The sequence below is a fragment of the Peromyscus eremicus genome, chromosome 7 (assembly GCF_949786415.1).
Source record: "Peromyscus eremicus chromosome 7, PerEre_H2_v1, whole genome shotgun sequence".
Classification (NCBI taxonomy): domain Eukaryota; kingdom Metazoa; phylum Chordata; class Mammalia; order Rodentia; family Cricetidae; genus Peromyscus; species Peromyscus eremicus.
The window spans coordinates 113,438,201-113,455,761 of NC_081422.1; the positions used below are offsets into that span (position 1 = coordinate 113,438,201).

General features: G+C 46.9%; 1 protein-coding gene across 5 annotated transcripts in view; it reads right to left on the reverse strand.

The window, feature by feature from the left end:
- Positions 1 to 17,561, reverse strand: part of Scn10a (sodium voltage-gated channel alpha subunit 10) — a 95,851-nt gene that overhangs the window by 26,339 nt on the left and 51,951 nt on the right. For 3 of the 5 annotated variants that reach the window (XM_059267178.1, XM_059267175.1, XM_059267173.1), the window contains 4 exons: positions 6,786 to 7,145; positions 4,769 to 5,221; positions 2,835 to 2,975; positions 528 to 651 (listed from right to left, as the gene is read on the reverse strand). In XM_059267178.1, coding sequence (XP_059123161.1) covers positions 528 to 651; positions 2,835 to 2,975; positions 4,769 to 5,221; positions 6,786 to 7,145 — 1,078 coding nt within the window. The remainder of the gene's footprint in view (positions 1 to 527; positions 652 to 2,834; positions 2,976 to 4,768; positions 5,222 to 6,785; positions 7,146 to 17,561) is intronic. The other 2 variants (XM_059267177.1, XM_059267176.1) reach the window with 1 other exon arrangement.

A 17,561-nucleotide genomic window follows, 5' to 3' on the forward strand; every position in this document is an offset into this window, starting at 1 on the left:
TCCCCATAATTCCTACTTATTTAAAGTTACCAAGACCACAACTACCTTCATATCAGGAGGCATTTGTTTATTCATCCATCACACAAGTGTTTATGGAGACTGTAATGTGCCTCTCTTTTGTAAATGCGGAGGGGAAAGTGAATCAGTCAGGCTCCACTTTTCAGAACGACACCAAAGATGCCATGGAGCAGACACCCGTGGCCCTCCTGTGGTCCTTTACGTTTCCAACCAGTTCACAGTGAAACCATTGTGGCAGGTGCCTTTTCCCTTTCAAACTCAAGAGGGTTGGCTTATAACCTTTGCAAGGCATTCCAGAGGGTGAGGAGGGTGGATGGTGCAGTGAGCCTGTTCTCGGGGCATAAGCAGTACTTGTGTCTGGCTCAGGTATCTCAAGCCTGAAGTGAGCCTGCTTGTTGGTTCTCATGGATGCCAGGCCATGGTTCTTCACACAGAGGTGCTTCGGTGGGGGCTGGGTGGGATTCTGACCCTGATTAACGTGAGCATGAGGAGGTCCATGCCCCTGGTACCTTCTGTGAAGCAGTCATCTGGTTCTTCCAGGTCATCCGCCAGCTCGGGGATCTTCCTCAGGATCTCCTCTGGATCTGGGCAGTCCACTGTGCTGCCCTCAGAAGAGCTTGTGTCATCCACTCCCTGAGGGCAGAGGTTCAGGGCAGTGAACATGGCTCTTTGAAGAACCTGGGGCATCTGTACATGGCAAGGTTAGGCTCCTCAGGGCCCAGGCTCTGCTGTCTACTGCCTTGGCACCCTCATGTGTTTGGGACTCAGCAGCTAAGGCCAGGACATGGATGCTCCCTGTGGAGCCCTGTGGCTTAGCCGGGCCCTGATGGAGAGCTGGCAATGGCCCGAGACACTGTAATTACACCCATAAAGATGCTCAGCTTTCAATGCACTTGAATATTTAATCGGGGAGCTGTGTTGTGGGGCCCTGTTGTCCTCCCAGTGGCACTGGCCTGTAATGTCTCCAGACGAATTCAATTAGGAGGCAGAGCGGCTCTCACGTTAGTGAACCTGATCACTCGGCTAATGGAGAGCCAAATGGTGGGGTGGGTCCCCATCTGTCACTGACAGGCCCCTCCCTGCCTGGCCAGGGTTATGGCCAAGAAAACAAAAACAGAATTAAAACCTACACTCAGAAGTTATGTGCCGAAAGCGCAGAGTAGGGAGAGCCAGCCAGGGGGTCCATAGAACAACTTAGAAGGGACATGATGCCCACACGCAGCATGTGACAAGCCTCAGCCACCAGGGACTACACGGCTTGTGTTGAGGGCCCCCAAAGCCCATCACAGTCCACTCTCTTATCTTAGTCTGCCGCGGTCAGCCTCGCCTGGGCTCAAAGCCAGTGGCTGACATTCCTCACACTGAAGAGCTCGATAAGTGTGTGGGGGTGAATTGTGTTCGCCTTATCTTAGCCCCGTCCAGTGGCTGTCACACAGCTGCACTTGGGGGCGAGGTGTCAAGTTAAAGTCTGGAGTTTTCTTATAGTGGCAGTGAGAACACTAAAGAGCTGGTGCTTGTGTGTGTGTGTGTGTGTGTGTGTGTGTGTGACCGTGTGTGTGTGTGTGTGCGTGCGTGCGTGTGACCGTGTGTGTGTGTGTGCGTGTGTATGTGTGTGTGTGTGACCGTGTGTGTGTGTGTGTGTGACCGTGTGTGTGTGTGAGACCGTGTGTGTGTGTGTGTGTGTGTGTGTGCGTGCATGTGTGTGTACGTGTGTGTGTGTGTGTGTGTGTGAGACCGTGTGTGTAGGGGTGTGTGCACTCACATGCATGTGAGGGTGAAACCTGAGGCTAAAGTTACATGTCTTCCTCAGTTGCTCTCTGTCTCTCTGTCTGTCTGTGTCTGTCTCTGTCTCTGTCTCTCTCTCTGAGACAGGCTCTCCCACTGAGCGTGGAGCTCACCAACTTGGTTAGATTGGAGGGCCATCAAGCACCAGGGATCCTCTCGTTTTCCCCTCCCCCTCCACAGTGCTGGAATTATAGGGGTGTACTAGCATGCCCAGCTTTTTACATGGGTGCTGGGACTACAAAGCCAGGTTCTCTGCATGCTCATCATCAAGTGCTTTACCGACGGAACCATCTTCTTGCCCCAGACTCTGAATCTTAATAGGCATCTCTTTCCACTAGACTTTCCCCCAGGGTTTGTAAGTGACACCACGGTTTATTTTTGCCTCCTCCAGCATCCCACAGCTGAGTGCTCTCCCTGCTTGGTTTCTGTGAGGCTGTCAGTTCAGTGTGCACCTGTAGACAGCCTCCCTCCACCCCAGGCTGTTTTTGGCTAGAGAGAATGATGTGGACAAAAGAGAGAGGGGAGCATCCCCAGGAAGACTCTCTCGCCCAGGAAACACCTCCGACTCTGTTGTCTCTGAGAGATTACCCGACTCTCTTTGTTCCCTGCCTTTTGTTCCCTTTTTTCTCGGCTGTCATTTTCTGGGCACTTACTCCATTTCAGACAGGAACTGAACATTTGACGAGCGGCATCTCATTTAAGCTTCCAAATAACCTTACCAAATAGGTGCTGCCATGAGTTCTATAGATGAAGACGCAGGCTTGCGGAGCAGGAGCTGGCCCTAGGTCCCACAGCCTGGGGAGCCACACACTCTTTCATCCCATCCTTACAAGTAGCTGGGGGTGAAGTTCAACAGCGTAGCATTGACGTGTGATTAATTAAACGTGTGATTAACCAGGGGTTGGCAGAGGCTTAAAAGGAGGTCCTGTGGCCAGGGTGCTGTGTTCTCCAGCCCCCATCCTCCAAGAGTACACCGCTCTTTATAGTATCCGTCCAGCTGTCGAACCTTGCTAGGAAGCATGCACACCTACCTCGGCAGGGACCTGAGGGGTGGCCTCACTTTTCCATCCCTCACCCAGGTATGAAGCCAGGTCCTCCGAGGACATCCCAGAGCCTGGGCTATTAGGTACTTGGTGGTCTTCACACCTTTGGACTTGCGGCAGCTGTTCCTGCTGCTGGCAAGAGAGGGTCCATATGGGTAACAGAGTCAATTTTACTTGATCGTTTCCAAATCTGAAGGGCTTTTGCAGCTGACAGGCCTCCAGAGCTAACTAAGGTCCTCATACATGCACTTTACATGCATATATCTATGTGTGTGAAGTAAGCCTGGAGGCTATAGGTCTGTATATAATGCCTGACTCCATTTGCAGCTATATGACCTTAGGAAATCTATTTAATTTTTCTGATCCTTTTTTTTTTGTTCCATCTGCAAAATCAAGAAGGTGAGATTCACTTCATTTTGTTCTTTTGGTCACTAAATATATTAATGCTTTTAAAGCACATTGCAGGAGATTTGGTTCCACAGATGATAACCATGGCCATCAGTACTTTGCCAGAAGTCAAGCTGGTCATGAACTAAGGTCATCTGAACACTCTTACCCCAAGGACCCCAAACTAACTGAACATGCGCCTGAGCGACAGACAACCATGAAAGAGTTTGTGTCCCTTACTCCTGGGAGGTGACACTCTGGCCCCAGCTGTCACTCAGACAAAGGAATCTAGAAAATGATGGTTGATAGCGGCAGCTGCTGGAGCGTAGACGGCAGCTGTGGGAGGGTGATGGGAGAGCCTGGCCAGCAGCCCACGTGTCCCTAGGGATGCTCAGGGACCCCTGTACCCCTCGTTGAACACAATGGATGCCCTGAGTCACTGAGGTTAATGAGGGCTGCTGTATCAGCTTAAGGCGCTAGGAACCTGTGCCAGGTTTTGAGAAATATGCATTATCCGAAGGCTTCAGGGTTCCTTGAACTCTTTGGTTCTGAAGGGAATGACATTTACTCCTGACTTCTCTTGTCTGGAAAAACTCTGTAAAGGTGCCAGGATGGGGAGGTCTTTCCCTGATGCAGGAGGAGATAGATGAGCCTGCTTCCTGACGACACCCTGGTTCTGGAGCATACCCTTAGCAGCTCATATAAGAGCCTGAGCTACTGGAGCAGGGGCAACATGTGAAAGACATGTGATGGCAAAGGCCTTGGAGTGGTCTGGGCTCAGCTGCTGCCCCTGCTCCCATTTGTCTCCCTGGGGATGCTGACCTTTTCTCCTAGGCCTTGCTGAGGTGAAGTGGTGCCTCCTTTGGAGTGCTGGGCATGGTTTCAGTTTCTGTTTGGCTGGGTTGCCCAAGCCTGGCTTGCCAGGGGCTCACAACTCTGTCACCTTGTTGGAAAACCTCTCTGATGGTTAATCTTCATCGCCCACTTGGCTGGATTTAGAATCACTATGGCAACATACCTCTAGGTGTGTCTTTGAGGAGGGAAGACCTACCCTGAATGTGGGCAGTGCCCCTGCACACTGGGGTCCTGTACTGAACAAGGAGGAGAAAGTGAACTGAGCACCAGTATTCACCTCTGTTCCCTAACTGTGACCCAATGTGACTATATCGTCCTCACCAGGCTGTGAGCCAAAATGAGTTCTTCCCCCTTTAAATTCCCTTTATCAGGTATGCTGTCCCAGTGATGAGAAAAGTAACTAACAGCCTCGATATCAAAATTTGTCTTCTACCTAGCCGGGCGGTGGTGGCGCAGCCTTTAATCCCAGCACTCGGGAGGCAGAGGCAGACGGATCTCTGTGAATTCGAGGCCAGCCTGGTCTACAGAACAAGATCTAGGAAAGGCGCAAAGCTACACAGAGAAACCCTGTCTCGAAAAACCAAAAAAAAAAAAAAAAATTCTCTTCTACCTAGAGTCACTCTCTGCCAAAGCCTCCCCCAACTTCCTGCAGCTGTCCGTCCACTGAAGAGAACTCTTACCTGTCCTTTGGGGCTCTCTTCCTGCCAAGAGCTCTGAGAATTCTGCTCAATGTCTTCCTCAAGCTCGTCGAGATCAGATTCTCCCTCGGCAATGGGCACAGAGACCCACACATTAGCATCGGTGATGAAGTCCCTGTGGTCCTCCTTGGGGCCACCGAGAGCTGGTTTTGCCGAGTTCCCCACCGCGGTGCTCACGGCATCAACAGCAACGTGGTTCTCGGCTTTGGAGCTGGTGAGGGAGGGTTTCACCCCAAGCTGGGGCTCCACCTTCGGCCAGCGGAGCCGGCAGTGGCTGCCGAAGTAACTGGAAATGGCCTGACTGGCCCGCTGGCCAAATGCCTGAATCCTGGCCAGTGCTACCTGCAAGTTGTTCACCTCCCCATCATCCTCAGGGGCCGTGAGATTGTCAGCACTGAAGGAGTTCAGCAGCAAGGCGATGAAAAGGTTGAGCACCTAAGAGAAGGTGTGGAAGGGAAGACATATCCATCACTTTGCATCAGCAGTTGGGAAATAGAGAGGGGCAGATGCTCGTCTTTTTATTCAGGGCAGGATGCTAGCATGTGAGATGGTGTCACCCACACTCAGGTGGCCCTTCCTTCCTCAGTCAAACCGCTCTGGAAACGCCTGCACAGGCACACCCAGAGGTGAATCCTAGGTGATTCCCACCACAGAGTCTCTCCAGTGCCTCACTGGCAGTCTTGATCACTCAGGCCTCCTGTGGCCTGGGCTGCCCCTGCTCACCTGGAAGACTCATATCTCGGCAGAGTGTATACCCTGGGCACCCTGAGGAGAGTTTGGGGAGGTCTTGGGTACCCTGCCTCATGAGGACAAGGCTTAGATACCTCACCACAGTGGGGGGTCATGCTGACAAAGGGACCTTCAGAGGATGGTGAGCTCAAGTGGTCTGTCACCAAGGACTAGCAGAAGGCATTTGTGTCCCCAGGGACCAGGACGGGAAACAGACTAGTGAAATACGTGTTTACCCTCTCAGCTGAGCTTTCTCATGTCTTTAAGACAGACACAGATGGATTAACTTCTAGAGTCCACTGTTCCTTTTGCATAAGAAAGGCACACTTAGGTCACAACCTCCCCTCTCCTATCCCCACAGAGCCCATGGCTACACAGGCACTCATAGGTAGAGGGGGTGGAGATGGGCTGAGGAGCTTAGCTGGGGTAGAGAAGGGGTACTAGGACTAATTGGTTCTCCAGAGGGATGTCCCCCAAACTGGGCACAGACTGTAATAATGTGATCCCCTGGGAACCATCCAGCTTATCTCTCCCTCTAGACCCAAGGGGAGAGCACTTCACTCTCTTGAAGAATCATTTGAGCACCTCAGACCAGGGGAGAAATTTTTCTTCTACAATAGCCACCATCCATTGAGTTCCTAGACACGGCACCAGGAAATCTGCATATGTCACCCCTGTAATTTAATTCTGCCCGTACACCCATGAGTAAACACTGCTTTCTTGGTTTAAAGCAAATTAGGGCTTGAGAAAGTCACTCTTTCGTCCTGAGTCACTGAGCTAGAAAATGCTGGAGGGGGATTTTCCTGCTCTGTCTACAGGCTTGTTCCTGGCAAGCCAGGCTGCCCCCCTGAAGCACATGTCTTAGTATGTGTCCCACGTGACTTCGACAAGTTTGGAGGCACTCCAACTATCCAACAGTGTATGCATGTCTATATATGTGAGGATGTGCCTGTGGGTGCCTGAGGGCAAGCCCTGCTGTCATTCCTCAGAGGAATCCACCTTGTTTTTGGGACAGGGTCTCTCACTTGCTTGGAACTCACTAAAAGGGGGAGGCTGGCTGGACAGCAAGTGCCAGGGATCTATCTGTCTCTGCCTCCCCAACACTGGGGTGACAAGAGCGTGCCATCATGCCTGTTTGTTTTTTTGTTTCTTTTCTTTTTAGGGTGGTTTCTGGGGATTGAACTTAGGTCTTCATGATCATACAGCAAACACTTCCTGACGGGCGTGTTCCCCCAGCCTGTAATTCGACCTCTGTGGGCTCACTACTCACCACTAGGTTGCCCAGCACCATCACAGTCAAGAAGAGGACGAGGCAGATGGATTTCTCGCTGACTTGCATGCAGACCCACATGTTCTCAATCCACTCTCCGCAGAGGATCCGGAAGATGACGAGGAAGGAATGGAAGAAGTCACACATGTGCCAGCGGAGCTGCTCGTCATTCCACAGAGCGATGCCGTCCTTGCCACACCCATAGTCCTCCCCGAGAAGCTGCTTTCCAACCAGGGCAAAGATGAAGACAATGATGGCCAGGATGAAGGTCAGGTTGCCCAGGGCCCCCACAGAATTCCCAATGATCTTGATGAGTGTGTTCAGGGTGGGCCAGGATTTGGCCAGCTTGAAGACCCGCAGCTGTGGAAAAACAAACACCGTCTCAGGTCCTGCTTGCTCTTCTCACTACCTTCTAACTGAAGTCTTGACTGGAAACCGAATGTGTGGGACAAGCCTCCAGTTTAGTGTATTTATAGGATTCCTGTGTGTGAGAACGAGTGGGTCTCTGATTCTTGTGCTTTCTCTTGGGCTCTTTTCCTTCTGTTTGTCTTGTCCAACTCTGACATGATAGTTTTTGTTTTAGCTTACATTTTATTTTGTTATGTTTTATTATTATCCCTTAGAAACCTGTTTGTTTTGGAATGGATCTGGATGGGGGAAGAAGTGGAGAGCAACTGGGAAGAGTAGAGAGAGGGGAAATTGTAATCAGGATACATTATGTGAGAAAAAACTATTTTTGATAAAAGGAAAAAAATAGTAATGTGGATAGTGATTGAGGCAGACATATGATGTTGACCTCTGACCTTCACAAACACATATATGTATAGTTGTCCACACATGAACGCATAGACATGAACACACACATGCACACACGTACACACACATACAGAGTCTTAAGTATAGACCCAAATAGGCTGAGGTCTATAACAGGGCAAAAGTACTATGCACAAAGATGCATAAACATTTGAAAACACGTTTGTGTGATCCTCTAGCTCTCCAGAAAGACATACACAGCCTCCACTGTCAGTGAGTCAGTCAACATGTGTGGATGGAGCACCTACTAGGGGACACCCTCAGGCCTAGGCGCTAGGATGTGGTGCTGAACAGAAAACACAGCAGCCACTCCATCACCCACACACAAGACAAACCCTGGGAGAGCAGGTGCAACGTCCACACTGTGTCGGTCGGCTTGTCTGTGGGAGGAGCAGCCATGCTAACATCAGGCCTGATCTGAAAGGGACTCTTCATAGTGGAGACAGAGAGTAAAGGACCAGGCCTGAACTGGACAGAGGCAGCTGGCAAACAGAGAAAACGGAACTGCAGTCATTCACTGGAACCCTTTGTGGAAGGTGTCAGGGAATGCAGACTTTCCTAAATAGAAGTCTTCATTCTCAGTTAGTTTTGGACAGATGAAAATGGACAGGAGAGATAAGGTCCTGACTCTGGATAGCAGCCACCCACCACACTGCAGAGCCTTGGGGACAGTGAGGGACACAGGGATGTGTTTATTGGCAACTGAGCAAAAAATCAGGTATCACACCCTAGTCAGAATGATTATTATCCAAAGAGCAAATGGCAGCCTGGACAGATGGCTCAGTGGTTAAGAGAGCAGTGGTTTGCAGAAGACCAGGGCTTGGCTCCCAGCACCCAACTGCCTGCAACTCCAGTTCCAAGGGATGATGCCCCATTCTTCTGGACTCCGGGGAGACTGCACTGACATGTACACACACACACACACACACACACACACACACACACACACACTCACTCACTCACTCACAAACACATACACACCTATATCAATATCTATCATCTATCTATCTATCTATCTATCTATCTATCTATCTATCTATCTATCTATCTATCTATCAATCTTCTATCTATCTGTGTTAGGCAATGACACTTTAATTGGACTTGGCTAAGAAAATTCATGGTTTCCTTAGATGAGGTGGAAGGGTTAGAAATTAACATTAGAACCTCCGCTGGGGCTGTGGCCAGGCAGTCAGCACACACTAGGGACAGTCCTCTGCTGGGCTGGGGCCAGGCATCCTCTGGCTCCTACGCATGCCCAAGTGAGCAGAAGAGGCAAGCAGTGCCCTTGTGTCCACACTCCCCACAGTCACCACCTTTGTCCCAGCTAACTGTGTGGTGATAGTGTGTTCCCCAAAATATTGTGCACTCTAATAAACTTATCTGGGGTCAGAGAACAGAATAGCCACCAGATATAGAGGCCAGAAAATGGTGGCACACACACCTTTAATCCTAGCATTCAGGAGGCAGAGATCTGTATGGATCTCTGTGAGTTCAAAGCCACACTGGAAACAGGCAGGCATGGTGACACACACCTTTAATCCCAGGAAGTGAGCCTTTAATCCCAGGAAGTGATGGCAGGAAGTATAAAGGTATATAAGGCGTGAAAACCAGGAACTAGAGTCTGGTTAAGCTTTTAGGCTTTTAGCAGCAGTTCAGCTGAGATCTATTTGGATGAGGACACAGAGGCTTCCAGTTTGAGGAAACAAGATCAGCTGAGAAATTGGTGAGGTGAGATTGGCTGTGGTTTGTTCTGTTTCTCTGATCTTTAAGCATTCACCCCAATAACTGGCCCTGGGTTTGTTTTTATTAATAAGACCATTTAAAATTCGTGCTACATAACTGTTCTCCACAGTCTTTGCCCAGTTTATTTTATGACCAAGAAATTCTTCACAGATCATGCAATAATTGATAAACAATCATTTTGGCAGATGCTGAATATCCATCTATAATTAATATACCACTTCTTTAATTAATCTCAGAATTAATATAAAAACTTCACTTTGAGGAAACAGGCTAGAGAGAAGCCATGGTATTTGTTTGGCTAGAAACTGACTTGGAGCCAATTTGTCTTAAACATCTTTTCTCTCCCTCCATTCTTCCCTCTGGCTCTCTTTTCATAACTCTTTCCCCTTCTCTCTTCTTTTTCTCCCTCCCCGCTCCCTCTCTGGGTCTCATGTAGCTGGGCTTGTTTCAGACCCACTATTTATCCAAGGAAGTCTGTGAATTCTCGATTCCCTTATCTGCTCTGGGATCACAGGGCCACTGCACCTGGTTTTATGTGGTGCTGGGATGGACCCGGCACTTTGTGTGTGCTAAACCAGAACTGATCTATGTTTTTTTTTTTTTTTTAAATGAGATGCTTTCCTTCTAGACTAGACTAAAAGCAGGTCTGATCTCCATGGAGGAAGTCACCAGTGGATGACGAACAAGGCTTGTGGTTGTAAAAGTTATCAGAACACAGGGGTACCTGATAGTGTATATTGGTTCTCCTTGGGTGTCTCCTCCAACCGAATACTGCAGGAAATGTTGGACAGTAAAAATCTTAAGCATACCAGTAACCCACGGATAATAAGCATTTCATTCAAATATTAAACAAATGTGAAGATTCAATTTTCTTCCCTTCAGACTCAAAGGAAGGCAGTTTCCATTGCTGCTGTGGGATGGTCTGTATGTCAAGTGTGTTGCTGATTGGTCAATAAATAAAACACTGGTTGGCCAGTGGCCAGGCAGGAAGTATAGGCGGGACAAGGAGGAGAATAAAGCTGGGAAGTGGAAGGCTGAGTCAGAGAGACACTGCCAGCCGCCACGATGACAAACAACATGTGAAGATGCCGATAAGCCACGAGCCACATGGCAAGGTATAGCTTTATAGAAATGGATTAATTTAAACTGTAAGAACAGTTAGCAAGAAGCCTGCCACGGCCATACAGTTTGTAAGCAATATAAGTCTCTGTGTTTACTTGGTCGGGTCTGAGCGGCTGTGGGACTGGCAGGTGAGAGAGATTTGTCCTGACTGTGGGCCAGGCAGGAAAACTCTAGCTACACAGTGTCACTTGCAAACACTTGGAGTTGTGCTGCCGGATTCTGGTGCTTGGAATAGAGATGGAGGCATTTTAATGCACAATATTTCCAGGTCTAGGCATAACACCCTCTGACTTTCTCTGCCTCTTCCACAGCCCCCACAGAAGCCACCCACTGAGGGGGGATATCATGAGATGGGATAATCCTGAAACCTGCATCACGCCCGTGGAGCAAACTCTCCAATCAGTATCAAGTATACTATGCCGCTTCTCAGACTTAGGAGTGTTCCTGAAACTAATTGTATTTATTTTGAATAGCCTAGAAATTGGTTCATTGAAAAGAGATGCTGCCATTTAAAAAACACAGAGTGTGTGCCACTGGCTTTGTGGAATACTGTGACCAACAGGAAAATGGATAGAAAAAGACATGGGAAGCGTTATTTCTGTCATTCAGTCGCAAACACATTGCTGCAATAATTCCAGGGTAGACCAAGAGTTTCCTGAGCCATCAGCCCTGAGAGGAGTGTTTGTAAAACCTGAGAGTTAGGAGGCCGGGGCCGAAGACCAGTGGGTAGAGTGCTTGCCTAATGCTCAAAACACTAGACTCGATCCCCAGTATTTCATAAACCAGGCATGGTGGTGCATACCCATAATCCTAGCACTTGGGAGGTGGAGGAAGGCAGATCAGAAGTTCAGAGTCATTTTCAGTTACAGAGGAAGCTAGAGGCCTCTTCTACAAGACCCCACCTCAAAAACCAAACCCAAAGGAAACACCTTGTATTTGAGTATCAGTTTGTGATTGACTGTTTGTCAAGATGTTCTAAGACAAACACATGATTTGGGAATATCTCACCAATTTACATGAAATGAAAAGCAGTAGAATCCAGACATTTATCTCCTTGAAGATTTGGGAAACCACATTGCTTTTAATAACCAACACCAGGCAACGAAATCACATCTTTGGGTATTGAAAATGAGTTAAAAATTCTAAGGAAAGGAAGCATTTAAGTCAAGATCACACTAATGATGACTCACCATTTCTTTTAAGAAAGAAAGGCTATGGGACAGGAAAGGAAAGAATTGAGAATTATGTCAGAGAATGTGCTTGGAGGGTGTACCACAATACACACCCGTAGCCAGCTAAGTGTTTAAAGGAATGATATCGCACAGCAAATCCCTGAGTGAAAAGGACTCAGCTCTCAGAACTTAGAAACCCTGCTTCCCATTTTTTCATACATGGGAGACAAACTATGAAGACTAAAAGGTCATCTTCAAGTGCAGCAGGTCCCTCCTTTAGGAGCCCAGCTAGGGCCCTGAGACCTGTATCCAACTGTGATATGGGTGAGAAACAGAACTTTATTGGATTCAGTTACTGAGATTTTGAGTTCTCTATTTACTGATTTTTTTTTTCTTTTTGGAGCTGAAGGTAGAATCCAGGTCCTTGTGCATGCTATAAAAGCAATCTATCACTGAGTTCAGCCCCCAATTAAAAAATATATAAAATTGAAATGCTTGCTAGGATAATAAGTTGGAAACAAATAATTGTTATAAAATGTAGTTGTCCTGGGAGAAAGTAAAGACTTTAGCCAACTTTAGATTTTGACTAAGTTAATGGCTGATGCTGTGATTTCTAAACCGACTATTCAAAGAATGAAAACAGGACATTTGGCTTCCAAATCAGTAAAGGGGGGGGGGACATAATCCAAAGAGATGTAGGGGGAGAGGAAGAGAAGAGAGGGAGGCTGGGAGAAAGGAGAGACAGAGGTCCAGTTGAAGACAGATGTTCATTTACTTTGAGGTAGCTGGACTCAGTGCTTAGACTGAGAGATGAAGATTAGGTTGTCAGAGTTGAGAAAGGACCGCAAATCTGACTCTATGATCCGCAAGAGGCACACAAAGGCTATAAGTAGAAGCATGGATACAAACATATTGGGCAAACTCTAAACCAGAAGAAAGCAGGTTCCTTAATTACTGCCAAGAAAAATAGACTTTTCTTTTTAAAAGGTAAAAACAATCTCTATAACACAAAGAAGCTTATTCTTAATAATAAAAGTTTGCTATTACCAGGAAGCTATAAAACTTAAAATATGTGTGCACTTGATAATCCAGACTCAAGGCAGAATCATGCAAGCAACAGATACACCATAATCATAACAGGGATATTTTTAAGCACGACTTTCTCAGTAATTGCTATAACAAGCAGTAGACAACAATAAGCGAGGATATGAAATGCAGCATGTCATAAAATGTCTCTACCCACAGCACAGAGGCAGTGCTGTAACCCATGAGTGCAGCAGACTCGTCCTAGTTAAGTGTGTGGGAATACTTCCGACATACTAAGCCAAAGAGAAGTGATGGGTAAAATGCAAAGCCTTGAAATCAACAGCATGCATTCTCTGACTTTAATATGACAGAGCCAGAACCCAATGACATGACTGGAAATCCCACACATGTCCTGGAATAAAGAACTTCTAATTAACCTTGGAGTCCAAGGATAAATCAAAGTTGAAACTAGGAAGCACTTAGAATCAAACAGGGGAAAATCGAGATTAAAGCAGTTCTTAGAAGGAAATAGAAGTCTTACATGAATATGTAAGAAAAAAATCGACCGAACATTGTACGTTAAGAAGCTAGAAAAAGCCAGGCGGTGGTGGCACACGCCTTTAATCCCAGCACTCGGGAGGCAGAGCCAGGCGGATCTCTGTGAGTTCAAGGCCAGCCTGGGCTACCAAGTGAGTTCCAGGAGAGGCGCAAAGCTACACAGAGAAACCCTGTCTCGAAAAACCAAAAAAAAAAAAAAAAAAAAAAAAGAAGCTAGAAAAGAACAAAATATGTAGGATGGAGAATGTAATTAAGATAAGATGCACGATTAATTGAAATCGGAAAACATCAATGACGCAGAGAGGATCAACAAGCTACAAGTTGGCTCTTTGAAGAAGCTAATTAAATTGATGGCTCTTGTCGAGACTGATGAAGAATGACGGGCGCAAACGAGTCATCCTTACCGAGGAAGGTACGGCATAGACACAGTGACACAGATCCTCAGCAAATAAGAAGACACCCTCAACTTCATGACAATCACACCAGACAAGAAGAGTCCATCTCAAAACAACAACTTACCAAAACAAGCCTGAGAAATAAAACCCGACTCCTTTCAGAACATCAGGAGAACCAAATTGCTAAGGAAAGTCCTGATCCCACAGATAGCTTCCCTAGGGAATTCTACCAAACTCTCAAGGAACAAATGATTCCAGAATCACACCAAGATCCTGCATTAAAAAATAATATTTTTCAGCTTTTTTTTTTGCAGTGATTAACATATGCTTGATACCAAAACCTGGGAAGGAGTATGTAAAATTTAAAAACCTACAGACCAACTTATCAAAATGGATGCAAAAACCTTACAGATTACTAGCAAATTGAACCGGTTCACTTAAATTTATTAAACTTATTCATTTTATTAAAAATACATCACAAACAAATTGGATTTACTCTATGAATATAAAGATTCAGCAATAAAAACTCGATTTTAAAAAATAATGTGTCTGTGGGTGTCTGTGGGTGGGTATGTGCACTTGAGTACAGTTGCCAATGGAGGCCAGCAGAGGGTGAAGGATCCCCTGGAGCTGGAGTTAGAGGAGGTTGTAAGCCACTCAGTGTGGGTCACCTGCAACCAAATGGGTCCTCTGCAACAGCAGCACATGATTTTAACTACTGAGCCATCTCTCCAGGCCCCTATATGGTTATCTTTTTTTTTTTTTTTTTTGGTTTTTCGAGACAGGGTTTCTCTGTGTAGCTTTGCTTCTCTCCTGGAACTCACTTGGTAGTCCAGGCTGGCCTTGAACTCACAGAGATTCGTAGTTATCTTAATGTGATTTTCTATTTCTTTCAGGGGTAGAATAAATCCGATGTCTCTTTTCTTTTCTTTCTTTTTTTTGATTGATATAAAATATGAGATAGGAAGTGATGTTTCTGTTTGTGTATAAATGTGTAAAGATCAAATTAGGGTAATTAACATACATGTCATCTTCAACATTTATCATTTCTTTTTGGTGAGAACATACAGAATTCTCTCTTGTGCCACTTTGAAATATGCAATGCATCATTGTTAATTATTAATGTGGCGATCATACATGCAGAACAATGATCTGATAAAATTAAAGATCTATTCATGATAAATACTTAACAAAAGAAAACTGATAAAGGTTTTTCATTAAAGAAAAAGCTGTTGAAATATTGAAGATATTGTCTTTGCAGTTAAGAAAACAAGGTCATTTGTTATTAAGACTTCTTTTCAGCGGGTACTAGATGTCCTAGCTGGTACGGTCACATAGTAAGAAGAATCAAGTGGCGCAGGGATTAGAAAAAAAATGTATTGTTTGCACATGATATGATCATGTTGAAGAATCTAAAAGACTCCATGGATAATGAATCATCAGGATTAAGAAAGGGAACTTCTGGGTGCAAAAAAATAACTATCAGAATACTGGCTCAAATTAGCAAAGACTATTTCAAAATGTAAGATCTGTATGGAGGAAATGATGGAAAAATCATAAACTTGGAAGGCTGAACTAGATGGAGAGTGTGTTGTCTTTATAGATCAGAAGATTACATAACAGAGTTAAATTTCTTCCCACACTGACTGCTAGGTTATTACAGTCCAAATGCAGAGAAGACTTGGGAGTTCTGTATCTGTGCTGCTGTGGACACAGCTGTTTCTCAAGTCAAGATGGAAGCCAGAGGCCAGCACATTCTTAGAGTAAACCAGGCGGATGCATTAGCTACCCTTCCCTCACTATAGTCAAACACCTAACAGGAGGAATCTTCAGAGAGTTTGGGGAACACAGTCTATTATGTGGGAAGGCTTGGTGGACGCAACGTCAGGGGTCCCAGTCAGAGGGAGCTGACAGCTGCTGCTCAGCTTACTTCTTCCCTTTTAATCTGCCCCGCCCACCCCCCACCCCCCCACACCTCCCACATTCGGGGCAATCTTCCCTTCTCAGATAAACCTCGGGGAAGCACCCTCACACACACTCAGAAGTGTGTCTCTTCAGGGATTCTAAGCCCAGTCAAGTTGGCAGTGAAGACAGATGCACCACCTTAGTGGGTGACTCAGTTTACAGACACAGCCACGTTCTAAGCTGCAGTAATTAAGACGGCATGGTACTAGCCCAAAGACAGACTGGTAGATGGGGAGCGTGTCTTAATCATGACAAGCGGTGGCATCTGGGGAAGGGTGAGCAGAGTTGTGTGGAATTCTCATTTTTTCCTCTCTCCTTCCTTTCCTTCCTTTCCCCAACCAATCAAATTTTCACCGAGTCCTTTCTTACACACAGGCTTGTGCTTAGTGTCTGGGGTAGAATGGCAGGAAAGGAAACCCTGGCTTTAGCTATGTGGACTACATAACAGTTACACTCTGAGAAGAGCAGGTTTGTTCGAAGAGCGAATCTAGTTTCTGATCCTGGAGTGTGCAGGTCCTCTGTGAAAAGGGAGCAAGTAGGACACAGAAGGTCGCGGACCTGCTGAACCAAGTGAAGACTGGGGGAGAAGTGTCCCAGGTGGAGGGCGGTGGCTGGAGTGAAGATGGAGAGAGAGAAGGGGGAGGGCTGCTGGAGCCTCGGACACTACCCCAAGGACTTCGAGTTTTATTCTCAGAACAACTGGAGAGCTATTTGTGACAAACGCCCCTCACCAGTTTAAGGTGGTCATAAGAGTGAAAGTTGTCTTGGTTTGATGGGGGGCACTTAGAGGAGAGTGCTCTACACTATGTGCTCGACTTTTCTGAAATTTAAAGCAGTTTTGAAAACTAAGAACTGTTCACTAAAACTACAAGACCGATCATCTGGACTGTGTATTTTCACTCGGGAATGCTCACCGCTCAGGGCCAGCAAGGAGAGAAATACTGAGTTTTGCAGGGCAAAGGGGGAGGGGGTTGGGTCTGTTGTTGATGGTTTAATAATGCTGATGGACCATTGAATCTCAGCTAGGCTGTAGGGGACGTGGAAGAGATCCCACACACGGGACTGGGCAATGTGGTTAGGGATTGGTGACTTGACTAAATGTTAAAGTCAGGAAGCAGATGGGTAGCAAACACACCCCTGCCTCCATCTCATAAGAACAGGAGAGGGACTGGGAGCTATCTGATCTGGTAGAGTCTCCAAAGCACACAGTGTCCATGGGCTCTAGTTGTGAACAAACATGTCAAGTTTGGATCATTCCAGTTCCGTTATGACGTATCCTGGGGATGGCCACACCAGTTTTTCAAGCTTGCCTCTTGCTTGCTTCCAGAGGTCAGTGGAACTCCAAGCCATCCTCCAGGTGGCTCTTACTGGTTTGGGGACAAAAGCAGCTGTGTTCTGAGTGGCCGGCAGACAATGGAGACCAGTGATTGAGTAGAGGAACGCCTCCAGTAGAGGGCGCCCTGGAGCTGAGTTTGGAGACGAGCCTGGGCAGGGGCTAAGAGCAGGGAGGCTTTTGTGGGTATGTAGGACTGGGCTCTGATTTGGGGAACAAGAAACAAGAGAATGCCTTTCTGAGGTGGGTTGGGGCTGAGACTCAGCAGTCAGGCAGTGTGGATTTGAGTTCCAGAGCTGTTAGTAGCTCGGTGTCCTGGAGGCTGGGGGACATTGGGCTCATCATTAAAGCGATGATGTCTCAGGGTTGAGAGCATCAGACAAGGCCCATTGTATCAAGAGTGTAATGCTGTGGTTTAGCCACATCCTCAGAAATGTTAGCTGTTGGGACTTCACTGCCGGGGCCGCTATTTGATAAGAGAATAGGATGCTGTTCAGAAGTCCCTTCCGCAGATGAGGGGACGAAGGCACAAAGAGAGGGAATGCCCCCCCATTCATCACTGAAAAGCTGGAATTGCCGGCTCTCGGAACCATGCCCTGCCTTGCTCCCACAAGAACAGGAGGGGTGCGGGGGGCTGGCTGGCAGGGTC